At 40.5% G+C, this 16,825-nt stretch overlaps 1 protein-coding gene across 2 annotated transcripts in view; it reads left to right on the forward strand.

Annotated features, from left to right (window-relative positions):
• Positions 1-16,825, forward strand: part of trim23 (tripartite motif containing 23) — a 39,763-nt gene that overhangs the window by 14,670 nt on the left and 8,268 nt on the right. For both annotated transcript variants that reach the window (XM_043689615.2, XM_043689624.2), the window contains exons 5-7: positions 6,399-6,581; positions 9,165-9,380; positions 14,594-14,728. In XM_043689615.2, coding sequence (XP_043545550.1) covers positions 6,399-6,581; positions 9,165-9,380; positions 14,594-14,728 — 534 coding nt within the window. The remainder of the gene's footprint in view (positions 1-6,398; positions 6,582-9,164; positions 9,381-14,593; positions 14,729-16,825) is intronic.

Raw genomic sequence — 16,825 nt, forward strand, 5'->3', positions numbered from 1 at the left:
TCCCAACCCAATCTAGTCCCACCTGCCAGCACCCGGCCCATATCCCTCCAAACCCTTCCTATTCATATACCCATCCAAATGCCTTTAAATGTTGCAATTGCACTAGCCTCCACCACATCCTCTGGCAGCTCATTCCATACACATACCACCCTCTGTGAAAACGTTGCCACTTAGGTCTCTTTTATATCTTTCCCTTCTAACCCTAAACCCTCTAGTTCTGGACCCCACCACCCCAGGGAAAATACCTTGTCTATTTATCCTATCCATGCCCCTCATGATTTTGTAAACCTCTATAAGGTCACCCGTCAGCCTCCGACGCTCCAGGGAAAACAGCCCCAGCCTGCTCAGCCTCTCCTTATAGCTCAGATCCTCCAACCCTGGCAACATCCTTGTAAATCTTTTCTGAATCCTTTCAAGTTTCACAACATCTTTCCAATAGGAAGGAGACCAGAATTGCACGCAATATTCCAACAGTGGCCTAACCAGTGTCCTGTACGGCTGCAACATTACTTCCCAACTCCTGTACTCAATACTCTGACCAAAATAGGAAAGCATACCAAACACCTTTTTCACTATCCTATCTACCTGCGACTTCACTTTCAAGGAGCTATGAACCTGCACTCCAAGGTCTCTTTGTTCAGCAACACTCCCTAGGACCTTACCATTAAGTGTACAAGTCCTGCTAAGATTTGCTTTCCCAAAATGCAGCACCTCACATTTATCTGAATTAAACTCCATCTGTCACTTCTCAGCCCATTGGCCTATCTGGTCCAGATCCTGTTGTAATCTGAGGTAACCTTCGCTGTCGACTATACCTCCAATTTTGGTGTCATCTGCAAACTTACTAATTGTATCTCTTATGCTCGCATCCAAATCATTTATGTAAATGACAAAAAGTAGAGGGCCCAGCACCGATCCTTGTGGCACTCCACTGGTCACAGGCCTCCAGTCTGAAAAACAACCCTCCACCACCACTCTCTGTCTTCTACCTTTGAGCCAGTTCTGTATCCAACTGGTTAGTTCTCCCTGTATTCCATGAGATCTAACCTTGCTAACTAGTCTCCCATGGGGAACCTTGTCGAATGCATTACTGAAGTCTATATAGATTATATCTACTGCTCTGCCCTCATCAATCTTCTTTGTTACTTCTTCAAAAAACTTGATCAAGTTTGTGAGACATGATTTATCAAAGTTTGTGCGAAGATTTGTAGCTCGGGTGCACGTTGCTGTGGTTCTGTTCGCCGAGCTGGAAGTTTTTGTTGCAAACGTTTCGTCCCCTGGCTAGGCGACATCATCAGTGCTTGGGAGCCTCCTGCGAAGCGCTTCTTTGATGTTTCCTCCGGTGTTTATAGTGGTCTGTCCCTGCCATGATTTCCCACACACAAAGCCTCCCTTTGTACTTTGGCTTTATGAATTTTCTCACCATTTATAAAATAATCCATGTCTGTGCTCTTTTTTTCCAAAGTGCATGATCTCGTTTTGCTCACATTGAATTTCATCAGCCATTTCTTGGACCACTCTCCTAAACTGCCTAAATCTTTTTGCAGTCTCCCCATCTCCTCAGAACTATCTGCCTGTCCACCTAACTTCGTATCATCGGCGAACCTTGCTAGAATGCCCCTAGTCTCTTCATCCAGATCATTAATATATAAAGTGAACACCTGCTGCCCCAACACTGAACCCTGTGGGACACCACTTTTCACCAGCTGCCATTCTGAAAAAGAACCTTTTATCCCAACTCTTGGCTGTCTGACAGACAGCCAATCCTCAATCCATGCCAGTAGCTCACCTCGAACACCTCACCTTATTCAACAGCCTCCCGTGAGGCACCTTATCAAAGGCCTTTTGGAAGTCTAGATTGATGACATCCACTAGGTTTCCCTGATCTAACCTACTTGTTACCTCTTCAAAGAATTCTAACAGATTTATCAGGCATGATCTCCCCTTACAAAATCCATTCTGACTTGTTCTAATTTGACCCAGCTCTTCCAAGAATTTAGAAATTTCATCCTTAACAATGAATTATAGAATTTTATCTACAACTGAGTTTAGGCTAATCGGCCTATAATTTTCCATCTTTTGTCTTGATCCTTTCTTGAACAAGGGGGTTACAACAGCGATTTTCCAATAATCTGGGACTTTCCCTGACTCCAGTGACTTTTGAAATATTACAACCAGCGCCCCCGCTATTTCTTCAGCCACCTCCCTCAGAACTCTGGGAGGTAGCCCATTGGGGCCAGGAGATTTATCAATTTTTAGACCTTTTAGCTTATCAGGTACTTTCTCCTTTGTAATGGCCACCATACTCAAGTCTGCCCCTTGACTCTCCTTAATTGGTTGGAATTTACTCCTGTCTTCCACTGTGAAGACTGACACAAAGTACTTATTAAGTTCTTCAGCTATTTCCTTATCCCCCATCACTAGCCTTTCTGTATCAATTTAGAGTGGTTCAATCTCTACTTTTGCCTCTCATTTGTTTCTTATGTACTGAAAGAAACTTTTACTATCATTTCTAATATTGCTGGCTAGCTTACCTTCATATTTGATCCTCTGCTTCCTTATTTCTCTCTTTGTTATCCTTTATTTGCTTTTGTAGTCTTCCCAATCTTCTGATTTCCCAGTGCTCTTGGCCACTTTATAGGCTGTCTTGTTTCTTGTGATACATTTCCTGAGTTCCTTCGTTAGCCGTGGTTGTCTAATTCCCCCCAGGGTAATCTTTCTTTACTTGGGGATGTACCTCTGTACTGCAACCTCAGTTACACCCAGAAACTCCTGCTGTTTGTGGCTGTACTGTCTTCCCCAGAAGGCTCTGCTTCCAGTTAATTTTAGTCTGTACCTCTCTCATGCCGCTGAAATTACCTTTTATTTAACTATAACACCATTACATCCGATTTTGCCTTCTCTCTTTCAGACTGCAGACTGAATACTACCATATTATTATCGCTGCCTCCTAAGTGGTCCCGGACTTTAAGATCTTTCATAAAGGCTTGTTACAAAACACTAAGTCGAGAATAGCCTGCTCCCTTGTGGGCTCCATCACCAGCTGTTCCAAAAAGCCATCCTGTAAGCATTCCATAAATTCCCTTTCTTTGGATCCACCAACAACCTAATTCATCCAGTCCATTTACATGTTGAAGTCCCCCATGATCACCGTGACCTTAGCTTTCTGACATGCCCTATCTAGTTCCTGGTACATCTTGCGCCCCTGGTCCTGACCACTGCTGGGATGTCTGTACATAACTCCCATTATGTTTGTTTTTTGCCTTTGTGCTTCCTCAGCTCCACCCACACAGATGCCACATCATCTGACTCTGTCATTTAATGCCATAGATTTAATTTCATTCTTAACTAATAGGACAAGCCCGCCCCTCTGCCCACCTCCTTTTTGTTAAGTTGTAAATCCTTGGATGTTTAACTGCCAGTCCTGAGGTCCCTGCAACCACATTTCTGTGATGCCTACCACATCATAATCATTTACGATGATTTGTGCTGTTAATTCATCTACTATGTTACGAATGATTCAAGCATTCAGGTGAAGCACCTTAATGCTAATTTTCTTATCCTCATGATTTCCATCAACTCTACCTAAGTTATCTTTCCTTTTTGCTTCATTCCTAGCCTGCCTTGAACTTAAACCCTGCACACATGCTAACCTGCTGCTTATCTTTCTACTTGACTCCATTCTCCCTGTCGCTTTTCCTTTTCCTCCACCCCCTCCTCCACCCACCCCCCCCTCCCACCGACTCACAAGTTTAAACTTCTAGTGACCACCCTATTTATTCTTTTTGCCAGAATGCTGGTTCCAGATCAGTTCAGTGGAGACCGTCCCATCGGTACTCATCCCCCCAGTTCCAAAACTGATGCCAATGTCCCATGAAATGGAATCCCTCTTTCCCACACCAATCTCTTAGTCACATGTTTACTTCCTTAATTTTCTTATCCCTATGCCAACTGGCATGTGGCTCGGGCAGTAATCCAGAGATTATGACCCTCAAGGACCTGTTCTTCAATTTCCTTCCTAGTGCTTGATACTCCCCAAACAGGTCCTCCTTCCTAGCCTTGTCTGTTTTTTGTGCCATAATGGACCACAACAACTGGATCCTCCCCCTCCTGCTCCAATATCCTTTCAAGTTATTCAGAGATGTCCTGCACCCTGGCACCAGGCAGGCAACACACCATGCAGGACTCCCGATCCGACTCACAAAGAATACTATCTATTCACTCTAATTATAGAATCCCCTATAAGAACTACTTGTCTTTTTGCTCCCCCCTCTTGAATGGCCTTCAGCACCATGGTGCCTTCTGCACCATGGTGCCTTCTGCTCCATGGCTCCACAGCTGGCTCATCCCGTCCATAGCCCTTTTCCTCATCCATATAGGGAGCAAAAATCTCATACCTGTTGGACAAGTCAAGGGCTGAGGCTCCTCCACTTGGTACTCAAGATCCCCCTACCTGCCTCACTTACAGTCTGTTGTTCATAACCACTGACTGAATTTGAATTACTTAATCTGCCAGGTGGATGTTGGATGTTGTGTACTATGGCAGGCAGAATAGATGCGCTAAATGTTTTTTTTAATGGTGAATAACTGATGAAAGCCGCAGTACAGAGAGATTTGGGGGTCACTGTACTTGTCTCACAGCTATCATTCAATTTCTGTGGGCATAGGGAAGGCAAATGGCCTGTTGGATTTTACCTTGAAGGAAATTGTGCACAAAATAGGAAAATCTTGATAACACGATACAATGCACTACTCAGATCACATCTAGAATACTGTGAACAGTTTTGGTTCCCTTATCTAAAGAAAAATGTACAGGTATTAGAGGCAGTCCAGTGTAGACTCTCTAGGTTAGGAGAATGCCTTTATTTCCTTGTGAGAAGTTGAGTAGTTTGAACTTGTACTCAAAGCATGTGAGTCAATCTTATTGAAACACACAAGACTCTTAGAGGCCTTGTCAGGGTCAATGAAGAAATGTTATTTTCTCTTGTGGGAGCATCTAGGACCAGAGGGCATTCTGTCAGACCACTGGATTGCCCATTTAAGAGAGACATGAGAAGGAATTTCTTCTCTAGGAGATTAGTGAATCTGTGAAATATTTTATTGTAGAGGGCTATTAAAGCTTGGTCGTTATGGATAATCGAATCAGTTTGGCAGATTTTTAATCAGTCAGGAACTAGGGTTATTGGGATAAAGTAAAAAAGTGGTGGTGAGCATCTGATCACCCATGATGTTATTGAATGGCAGAGCAGGTTTGATGAGTTAAATATCCCACTCCAACTCTTGTGCCTTATGGTTCTGAATCTGCCCAACGCAGTGGCTAACCCAAAAACTTTGCAAGTGCAGAAAGATACTTGTAGATCTTGTTTTGATTAATTTTATTTTAATTTAAACTTTTTTTTTTCAACCCCACAATTCTGTACAGAATTGTGGACTTGCTTTTTGGAAATCACTTGGGACTCAATTACCATTTCTTCCATAATTTCACATGCAAAGCAAGGTTTTATTCTCTTCTAAACCATAAAATCACACCCAAACAGCTGTAACCAACCTGAAACTTGTGATGTACAAGCAATTTTGATTGTTCCATAAATGACTTCAGCAGTTCACAACCAACTACGCTAGTTAAGTTTGCTGATTTCAGTTCTACATCGCATCCATACCCCGTAGTATGACCGTACTTTTGCTGTCATCAGTTGTCAAGGTGAAAGCTTTTGGAGGAATATACTTGTGATGACACATGCCCATAAAGTTTAAAAACCAAACAAAGCTGAACTGCATTGGCAGGAATGATACATTAGCACAATGTGTTTTATTAAATACTCCGTCAAGTTATAGATTTGAACAATGTATGATGCATTAGTAGAATAACTTTATTTCTGCTATCTTGACATCCTTGAAATGGGGGCTCATATACATCTGTTAACAATTGGTTCTATATGTTATGGCACAAGGAAAAATAGTTTCTTATTTGACTAAAAAATTATAGTTGATTGAAAGGGACTTCATGAACTGCTTAAGAACTGGAATGCAAAAAAGAAAGTTTTTCTAATATAGTTCTTCAGCAAAAGTTGTGTTAGGTCTCAGAATTGTTCTGGTGCAGAAGGAACCCATTTATCCTATCATGTCTGTGCTGCCTCTCAGCATGTTGGCTGGATTTCAATATCCTGCCTTTTCCCTGTAACCCTACACGTTGTTTATATTTAAATAATCATCCAGTGAACTCTTGAATACTTCATTTCAACCTGCCCTTAGGCAGTTGTTACAGTTCTCTCAATGTGAAAAAGTTTATTCTCCCATGCATTTGCTTCTTTTGCAAAACATTTTAACAGACATGCCAATAAACTGTAACAGTGTTAATGTAATCTACATTTTAAATATTATTGTTTTTATTATTACAGAACATACTCTTGGAAACGGAAGCAAATCAAATCCGTGCATCTATTTTAGATATGGCACACTGTATCCGTACTTTTACGGAGGAAATCTCTGACTACTCTAGAAAACTTGGTGGTATTATTCAGAAGATTGAAGGAGGAGAGCAAATAATTGAAAGTAGAATTGGAATGGCTCACCCAGATCATGTAAGACTAACATATCTTCCCTTGGAACACTTTGTAGCCTTGATCCTGAAGGATTGCTCATTATAATGTTGATTTGCTTTAATCAAGCTCACCAGTTTTTAAAAAAATATTTTCCAGTTTGCTTCATTGAAGCACTATATTTCATTGTTTAGTTCAGTTAGTTATTTTTGAGAACTTTGAATGTACTCTTCAGAAATGAGATAACAAGAATCCAGAGAAAGTATATTCCTGTCAGGGTGAAAGGGAAGGCTGGTAGGTATAGGGAATGCTGGATGACTAAAGAAATTGAGGGTTTGGTTAAGAAAAAGAAGGAAGCATATATCCGGTATAGATAGGATAGATCGAGTGAATCCTTAGAAGACTATAAAAAAAGTAGGAGTGTACTTAAGAGGGAAATCAGGAGGGCAAAATGGGGACATGAGATAGCATTGACAAATACAATTAAGGAGAATCCAAAGGGTCTTTACAAATATATTAAGGACAAAAGGGTAACTCGGGAGAGAATAGGGCCCCTCAAAGATCAGCAAGGCGGCCTTTGTGTGGAGCCACATCAGGTGTACCCAAGAACTCTGTGGCAAGCTAGAGAAGTGATTGCTGGGCCTCTTGCTGAGATATTTGTATCATCAATAGTCACAGGTGAGGTGCCGGAAGACTGGAGGTTAGCAAAGGTGGTGCCACTGTTTAAGAAGGGCGGTAAAGACAAGCCAGGGAACTATAGACTGGTGAGCCTGACCTCGGTGGTGGGCAAGTTGTTGGAGGGAATCCTGAGGGACAGGATGTACGTGTATTTGGAAAGGCAAGGACTGATTCGGGATAGTCAGCATGGCTTTGTGCATGGGAAATCATGTCTCACAAACTTGATTGAGTTTTTTGAAGAAGTAACAAAGAAGATTGATGAGGGCAGAGCGGTAGATGTGATCTATATGGAATTCAGTAAGGCGTTCGACAAGGTTCCCCATGGGAGACTGGTTAGCAAGGTTAGATCTCATAGAATACAGGGAGAACTAGCCATTTGGATACAGAACTGGCTCAAAGGTAGAAGACAGAGAGTGGTGGTGGAGGGTTGTTTTTCAGACTGGAGGCCTGTGACCAGTGGAGTGCCACAAGGATCAGTGCTGGGCCCTCTACTTTTTGTTATTTACATAAATGATTTGGATGCGAGCATAAGAGGTACAGTTAGTAAGTTTGCAGATGGCACCAAAATTGGAGGTGTTGTGGACAGCGAAGAAGGTTACCTCAGATTACAACAGGATCTGGACCAGATAGGCCAATGGGCTGAGATGTGGCAGATGGAGTTTAATTCAGATAATGCGAGGTGCTGCATTTTGGGAAAGCAAATCTTAGCAGGACTTATACACTTAATGGTAAGGCTCTAGGGAGTGTTGCTGAACAAAGAGACCTTGGAGTGCAGGTTCATAGCTCCTTGAAAGTGGAGTCGCAGGTAGATAGGATAGTGAAGAAGGCGTTTGGCATGCTTTCCTTTATTGGTCAGAGTATTGAGTACAGGAGTTGGGAGGTCATATTGCGGCTGTACAGGACACTGGTTAGGCCACTGTTGGAATATTGTGTGCAGTTCTGGTCTCCTTCCTATCGGAAAGATGTTGTGAAACTTGAAAGGGTTCAGAAAAGATTTGCAAGGATGTTGCCAGGGTTGGAGGATCTGAGCTATAAGGAGAGGCTGAACAGGCTGGGGCTGTTTTCCCTGGAGCGTCGGAGGCTGACGGGTGACCTTATAGAGGTTTACAAAATCATGAGGGGCATGGATAGGATAAATAGACAAAGTCTTTTCCTTGGGATCGGGGAGTCCAGAACTAGAGGGCATAGGTTTAGGGTGAGAGGGGAAAGATATAAAAGAGACCTTAGGGGCAACTTTTACACGCAGAGGGTGGTACGTGTATGGAATGAGCTGCCAGAGGATGTGGTGGAAGCTGGTACAATTGCAACATTTAAGAGGCATTTGGATGGGTATATGAATAGGAAGGGTTTGGAGGGATATGTGCCGGGTGCTGGCAGGTGGGACTAGATTGGGTTGGGATAGCTGATCGACATGGACAGGTTGGACCTAAGGGTCTGTTTCCATGCTGTACATCTCTATGACTCTATGACTGTAAATTTGTTGTTTTAAAGTTCAAGATTTTTGGTTGACAGACCATTATGAAATTTTTGTTTTAATGTTGTCACTGATCCTGGAAATGTCCATGTCTGATTTGTATGATATGGCTGGATCATGCCAGAAGATTATATTCTGAGTAACTCTAACCCATGTTGGCTATCTTAACAAATTCAATAAGCACAATGTTTAATATCTAAAATTAAGCATGGGGGATGCTGCTTTTACATTGGCTCGCTGCTACCCCACGTAATGATGGTAATAATTCTTGCTGGATAACCAGCATTCTCGGAGGCATTCTATACCAAGGAAAGCTCATCTTACTCAGCTATGAGACTTGCAGTTTGTTTTAGTCACAATAAAAATATTTTACTTAATTTTGAAGCTAGTAATGATATTTATGATACTTTTATAATGCTAGAGTCTACAGTATGCGAGCTTGGTTAACAGTAATGTTTATTTGTCTTTGGCAGGTTCAAGGTAGTGCCGAGAATGCACGCTCCTGTGTCCGTGCATATTTTGCAGAATTGCACGAAACTCTATTTAGGCAGGAGGAAATGGCGCTGAGTGTAGTTGATGCTCATGTGCGGGAGAAATTGATATGGCTGAAACAACAGCAAGAGGACATGACAATTCTACTGTCTCAGGTTTCAACAGCTTGTCTCCACTGTGAAAAAACATTACAACAGGTAGGCACTGAGACCATGAAATAATATTTTGCCCTTATCTTTAACATGCAACTCTTAGTCAGGACACAATTAAATCTTTCATGACAAGATTAACATAGTAAAACCCCCATTTTCTACTCACATTTGTATGACTCAAAGATTGTAGATTAGCAGTTCTGTTGTTGGAGAAATCATAGTTTTTTAAAAGGTACACCATGTGATTGGCTCTCAAGCATCCTTTAAAAGAGAATAGAAGACCTATTGTGGATCTAATCTCATGACACAGATGCTCTTCTTTTGATCTCTCAACTTTCTGAAGAAATATTGGCAATAAAATGACCAAACAAAGTCACAGGAAGTATAATGAAACAGGAGATATGCTTAAATATTAAGAATGAAACCGTTATCTCAGCTGTACTTAAATTTAGGGTACTGTGTACTATAAGAATGGCCCTAGAAATTGTACATTTTAGTCATTCTGCAGGTCTAATCAAATTGAAAACTTGTTTTAAGACACAATAAGAAAATGATAATTGCCAGTTTCCCACAGTAGACATTTCTAAAATGTAGGTGGCTTCTGAATGATCGTTAAATGCAAAATGTGATAAATATTCCTTTTAATTTAAATGAATATTCTGTAATTTCATGGAAAAGGATCAAAACATGGAGTAACTGTCTAATAAAAAAGACTTGAATGTACATAGCACCTTTCATGACCTTGAGATATCCTAAAATGCTCTACTGCCAAATAAATTACTTTGAACTGTATCAGTTTGTGTAGATTTGTAATGCCTTTTATTAGATCCAAAGGCAATTATTTAAAAACGAGTGTAAAATGTATATTCATGAGTGTACTTTCTTTATCCATATTTTACCGTATTCTGTTGTTACTATCTCTGTAACAGACTGATAACTTTAAATTAAAAATCCAAACTTTTAGTTGATAGCTGGAAGAATTTGGATGAAACAAGATGATGTGGTTTGTCTGTTATAAATTACTTAAGAAAGAAAACTCTCACCTAAACACTATAGGCAACTTTCCATTTAAATCACAGTTTAGAATACCCCATTCTTTTAATCCCAAACATAAAATGCACTTCACAGGGGTACTGTACTCTCCTCTTAAGTGAGCATTCAGATTTCCAGAATTTATTTGTGTAGCTTCTTATCTCTCATGGATTTATTTCTGTTATTTTCTCTTCTTAGCCTGGTAACTTGAAATATTAGAACTGTCTTTCCATGAGGTTTTCTTTTCCCAGAGACTCTTCCTCTGGATGTAGGTTTGCTTGCTGAGCTGGAAGGTTTATTTTCAGACATTTTGTCACCATACTAGGTAACATCTTTAGTGAGCCTGCAGTTGAAGCACTGCTGATGATTCCTGCTTTCTATTTATATGTTTGGATTTCTTTGGGTTGGTGATGTCATTTCCTGTGGTGATGTTATTTCCTGGTCTTTTTCTCAGTGGGTGGTAAATTGGTCCATGTCTATGTGTTTGTTGATAGAGTTCCGGTTGGAATGCCATGCTTCTAGGAATTCTCGTGTGTGTCTCTGTTTGGCTTGTCCTAGGGTGGATGTGTTGTCCCAGTCAAAGTGGTGTCCTTCCTTCTCTGTATGTACAGATACTAATGAGAGAGGGTCATGTCGTTTTGTGGCTAGTTGATGTTCATGTATCCTGGTGGCTAGTTTCCTGCCTGTTTGTCCAATGTAGTGTTTGTTACAGTTCTTGCACAGTATTTTGTAAATGATATTAGTTTTGCTTGTTGTCTGTATAGAGTCTTTCAAATTCATTAGCTGCTGTTTCAGTGTGTTGGTGGGTTTGGGGGCTACCATGATGCCAAGGGGTCTGAGTAGTCTGGCAGTCATTTCCAAGATGTCTTTGATGTAGGGGAGAGTGGCTAGGGTTTCTGGATGCATTTTGTCTGCTTGTTTGGGTTTGTTGCTGAGAAATCTGTAGACTGTGTTCATTGGGTACCTGTTCTTTTTGAATACATTGTATAGGTGATTTCCCTCTGCTCTGCATAGTTCCTCTGTGCTTCATTGTGTGGTGGCTCTTTGGAATAATGTTCTGATGCAGCTTTGTTTGTGGATATTGGGGTGATTGCTTCTGTAGTTCAATATTTGGTCCAAATGTGTTGTTTTCTTGTAGATGCTGGTTTGAAGTTCCCCATTGGCTGTTCATTGTAACAAACACTACATTGGAGAAACAGGCAGAAAACTAGCCACCAGGATACATGAATACCAACTAGCCACAAAGCAACATGACCCTCTCTCACTAGTATCCTTACATACAGATGAGAAAGGACACCACTTCGACTGGGACAACACATCCATCCCAATACAAGCCAAACAGAGACACGCACGAGAATTCCTCGAAGCATGGCATTCCAACCGGAACTCTATCAACAAACACATTGACTTGGACCCAATTTACCACCCCCTGAGAAAAAGACCAGGAAATGACATCACCATAGGCAATGACATCACCAACCCAAAAAACCCTCAAATATATAAACAGAAAGCAGGAATCATCAGCAGTGCTTCATCCGGAGGCTCACTGAAGATGTTACCTGGTATGGTGGCGAAACGTCTGAAAATGAACCTTCCAGCTCAGCAAGCAAACCTACATCCAGAACCTCAACCTGAGCTACAAATCTTCTCAAAACTCGCTAAGACACTTGCTGTATCCCAGTCCAGATGAATGTGCTAGCTCCATTTTAATTCATCATAATTCTGGTTATTTCGGGCCAGGCATGAGCTTTCACATGTATTTCTGTACAGAGCATCAAAGGGGCTTGTTTGGTCTCCAGCTGCTTCCCCTCTTCTGAATTCAGGCAGAATCAAAACACCATTGGCAATGTTAGGTGATGTTCCAGATTGACCTGGTCTGTATCCTTCCCAATGACAACGTGAATCACGTTGGCCTTATATCTACATTTGAAATGGTAATTAGCTATCCTTCACAGCCAAAATCATCTTGGAACTAAATGAACTGTTCAAAGCATGACTGTTTACAGCCGGATATTTTCAATAATTTTCTGGGAGTATGCAGGCTCTCAGTTTCCACTGTTAACATTTGGGTTTCCTGCCATTTGTCTCCAAGTGTAAATAACTTGGATAGTCATTCCAGTAAAATTATCTAAATGTTACTTTGATCTCTAACAATTAAATCCTCAGGTTTGCTGTCAGACGGACTTTAGAGCAAGTTGAACATGAAAACATATTATACAATCATTATACAGTACAGAAGAGGCCTTTTGCACCATTGAATTTGCACCAACGAACCTACTTGAAATCTACACCAGTCTCATTTTCAACCACTGACCCTTGGCCTTGAATGTTGTGACATTTAAAGTGCTCATCTAATACTTTTTAAAGGTTGTGAAGTTTCAACTACCTGCCCAGGCAGTGGATTTTAGATTCACCCTGGGTGAAAAAAACTCAAGTCTCTTTTAAACCTGTTGCCTTTCACTTTAAAATTATATCCCCATGTTATTGACCATTGCCCCTTATAATCTTCTACATCTCAATCTAGTCCCTTTCTCTGCTCTAAAGAAAATAACCTGAGCTTATCCAGCCTCTCTGTATTGTGAAACTGCTCCATTCTGGTGAATCTTCCTGTGTACCCTTCCAGTGCAATCACGTCTTTCCTATATTGCAGTGATCAGGACTGCACAGTACTCCAGCTGTGCCCAAGCCAGACAAGTTAGAGCACGTTTATTTGCCCACTGCTTCTTGGTCTGTTTCAGCATATAGTAATATCATTTTACCTTACATTTTGGAACTTAGTTTATAAACTTTACAATTTTATAAACCTTACAAGCAGCATTTGCAGCCAGGAGTGTAGGTGGCAGACCATTGAGATTCTTTTCTTCATTAATGGGATGTGGGTGTCACTGGATGGGCCAGAGTTTATTGCCCATCTCTAGGTGCCTTTGAGAAGATGGTGATGAGCTACTGTCTTGAACTTCTGCAGTCCATTTGGTGTAGGTAGATTTACAATGCTGTTAGGCAGACAATGGGCAGTGAAGAAACAGTGGTATATTTCCAAGTCAAGATGGTGAGTGGCTTGAAGGGGAGCTGCTGCTGGTGGTGTTCCATGTATCTGCTAGCCTTGCCCTTCTGTTGGTGCTGATAAGTTTGGAAAGTTCTGTGTCGGTGCCTTAGTGAATTTCTGCAAAACATCTTGTAAATGGTACTTACTGCTATACTGACTCAGTGGTGGAGGAAGTGGTTGTTTGTGGATGTGATGCAAATCAAGCAGGCTGCTTTGGTCTGGATGTTGTCAAACTTTGAATGATGTTGGAATTGCACTTGGAAGCAAGGGGGGAATATTCCATTATACTTCTGGCTTGTGCCTTGTAGATAATAAACAGACTTTGGGAGAGACAGGAGATAAATTACTTGCTTCAGAATTTCCAGTTTTTGACCGGCTCTTGTAGCCACAGTATTTATTATGGCTAATCCAGTCCAGTTGCTGGTCAATACTAACACCTAGTTCTCGTTCTTAACTCTACAGTATTTATTTTCCTGGGCAGACTTCCAAAATAGTTTTAGTTAATTTTAGTTTATCAGGAATAAAGTTAGAATGTTTGCCTTATTGGGAGATTGAGGGTCAAAAAGTTGTGAATTTGAGACCATTTATAAACTTGGATTATTCTGGCTGTCAACTAACTGCACTACTGACGAAATGCTGCATGGCCAGAATTACGGTCCTTTGATTGAGATACAGAATTGAGGACCCAACTCCCTATTGAGGTAGATGTAAAAACATCCTATTGGTTGTCAGCCAGTAGTACCAAAATAATTTTCTGTTCATTCACTTGCTATTTGTGGAATCATGCTTACAAAATGCCTCCATAATGACTGTGACTGTATTTCAAATGGATCCTATTGGTTTTGTAAGTTTTTTTTCCCTGTTATATGTTGTTATAAAAATGAAGGTTCACTCCAAATTGATGTGCAACGAAGTTAGTTGCTTCATTGATTTAAAAACAGAAATTGTTATAAAGTTACAAGTTATCGGTTGTTAAAAGGAGCAAAAATGTTCTGATATTTTGGGTTATTTTTGTGTACTTTGCATTGTTGATTTTCTCATCAGTTAAATCTATATAAAACACTTCTACTACAACAAATTATAATGCACTTTGACGCTTCATTTATTTTTAAAAGTATAATGAAATGCAGTGCTTGCCCTAGCAATTGAACACTGTGTGCTTCACCTTTCTCCTGGCTAGGATGACTGCCGTGTAGTGATGGCAAAACAAGAAATCACTCATTTGCTGGAAACATTACAGAAGCAGCAACAACAGTTCACGGAACTTGCTGATCACATTCAATTGGATGCTAGTATCCCTGTCACCTTCACAAAGGTAAAACATCTTTTCCAGATTGTTCAATTATTCATTTGCGGTTTAATTTGCCTGAGCTTTTTTTTTAATCTGTTGATTTGATTGAAATATAAGAATTGTCTATTTTTCGGCACACTGCTGCATAAGCAACTCTGACCTGAGAAGCTAATAGAAGAAAGTATATATGAACTTAATCCAATGAACTATCCTTGCATCAAACAAACAGCACGAATGTTGAATATGCACTTAATGTTCTGAAACATAATAAAGGAAATCTCTGATTCTGTGTAGTTTTAGGAAGCTCAAACTGGACCAGGTTATGACATTGTGGTCAATCTCCCTCAAAATTATGCAGCTGCATGTTCATGCAGCAGTCCAGTACTTTGAGTACATTGGACAGTTAGGCCAGAGAAAAGAAGCACCTTTAATGTGTATGACATGACAATCTTAAAGAGACCACACAGTGCAAAAGAATGGAACATGTAGAAGGGAACTTTGTGGTAATGGGCAGAATTGAATAAAGAAACAAGACACATCAAGATTGACTAAAGCATTAAAATGTTAGATTGGCTTTTAATTCAAATATGGACAAAGAATCAATTTATTGATGCAACACAAAGCATAGAACTTGTAATTAGAAGCACAATATTGAAGAAGGGAAGGGATCAGAATAAAATTAATTTACTTCAGCAGTTTTCATTTTTTAACAACTTTTCAGAAGGAATTGCCTTGTCCTGTAATTAAAAGGCTTTTATCAAGATCTAACTTTTGGTACTTTTTGTGGCCATAACCAAATTACAGAAGTTAGTGACCTGAGAACACTCAGAGAAGATGAGCCACAAAGTCTCCTTTGTTCTGGCCAACATTCTTCCCTTGCCCAGAACTGCCACAAAGAGATTATGATTACTCATTGTTATTGTTCATGTGACACCTTACCATGTGCACGTTTACAGTATTTATATACACAACGGGTGATCAGTATTCACATTTTGGATACAGGAACATATATTTAATAATCATAATCCAGAGATGAGAGGCAGAATCCTGCCAAAGTAGTTGTGAATTTGAATTAAATAAATATGAAATGTGATAACTTCAGTGATGATAGTCATGAGGTTTTCAGATTGGCATAATGTTTTTGATTCACTATTCCCTTGCAGGGAAGCAATATAGTTGATTCCTAATTGTCCTCTGAAATGCCAAATGAGACATTTAGTTTTTGGAATGAGTACTGACAATGCTGAGGTAGCCAGCAGAAATGGCCACCTGCACAGGTGGAGGCAGTGACATCACAACACTGTGAGACAGAGTCTTCTGGCTGCCTGGCCATTCAGCCCTCTTCCTTCTGTACCTGCAGCATACTCAAACCACTGCTGTCTGCATGCCTCAAAGTCTTTTTGAGTGTGTCAGTTGCAGTGCCACCTAGTGGTACATTAAGGACATTAAAAATACATAAACAGAAGGGACCACCTGAATTCAGATTTGAAGATGCCTTGTTGGGCTGACCCTGCAAAAACTACTCCTCACTAATATCCAGGACTTGAACAAAGCCAGAAAGCTGCATTACAAATTCGTTCAGCCACATTCTTGTAGAATTACATCTACAATCAGAAACCTGTGTGTGCCATCAGTGAGACAGACCCACCAAAGCTGTGGGCACATTGTATACTGTAACTCCAGAGTGAATAAAGTCTTATGACAGCAGATAAAACAATGGGGAGGAAACTCCTTGATTACCTATGGTTGGCAGATAGGTGTCAATGCAGGGAAATTCAATGCAGAGGAAAGTGAGGTGATGCATGTTGGTCTGAAGAATGCAGAAGGAGAATACAAACAGAGGGAACAATTCTAAGAGAGTGCAGAAGCAAAGGGATATGGGTCCACGTGCACAGATCACTGAAGGTGACGCGATCGGTAGAACGAGCAGTAAATAAAGCATACAGTATCCTTAGCTTTATTAATAGCGGCTTAGAGTACAAGAGCAAGGAGGCGATATTGAACTTGTACAAGACAGTTGTTAAATCTCAGCTGGTGTATTGTATACAGTTGTGGGCGCCACATTATAGGAAATGCATATACTTTCAAGAGAGTTCAGACGTGATTTACTAGAATAATTCC

This window comes from Chiloscyllium plagiosum, unplaced genomic scaffold (assembly GCF_037043375.1).
Source record: "Chiloscyllium plagiosum isolate Xiang-an unplaced genomic scaffold, Cpla_swu_hap1 HiC_scaffold_1, whole genome shotgun sequence".
In the NCBI taxonomy this organism is placed as follows: domain Eukaryota; kingdom Metazoa; phylum Chordata; class Chondrichthyes; order Orectolobiformes; family Hemiscylliidae; genus Chiloscyllium; species Chiloscyllium plagiosum.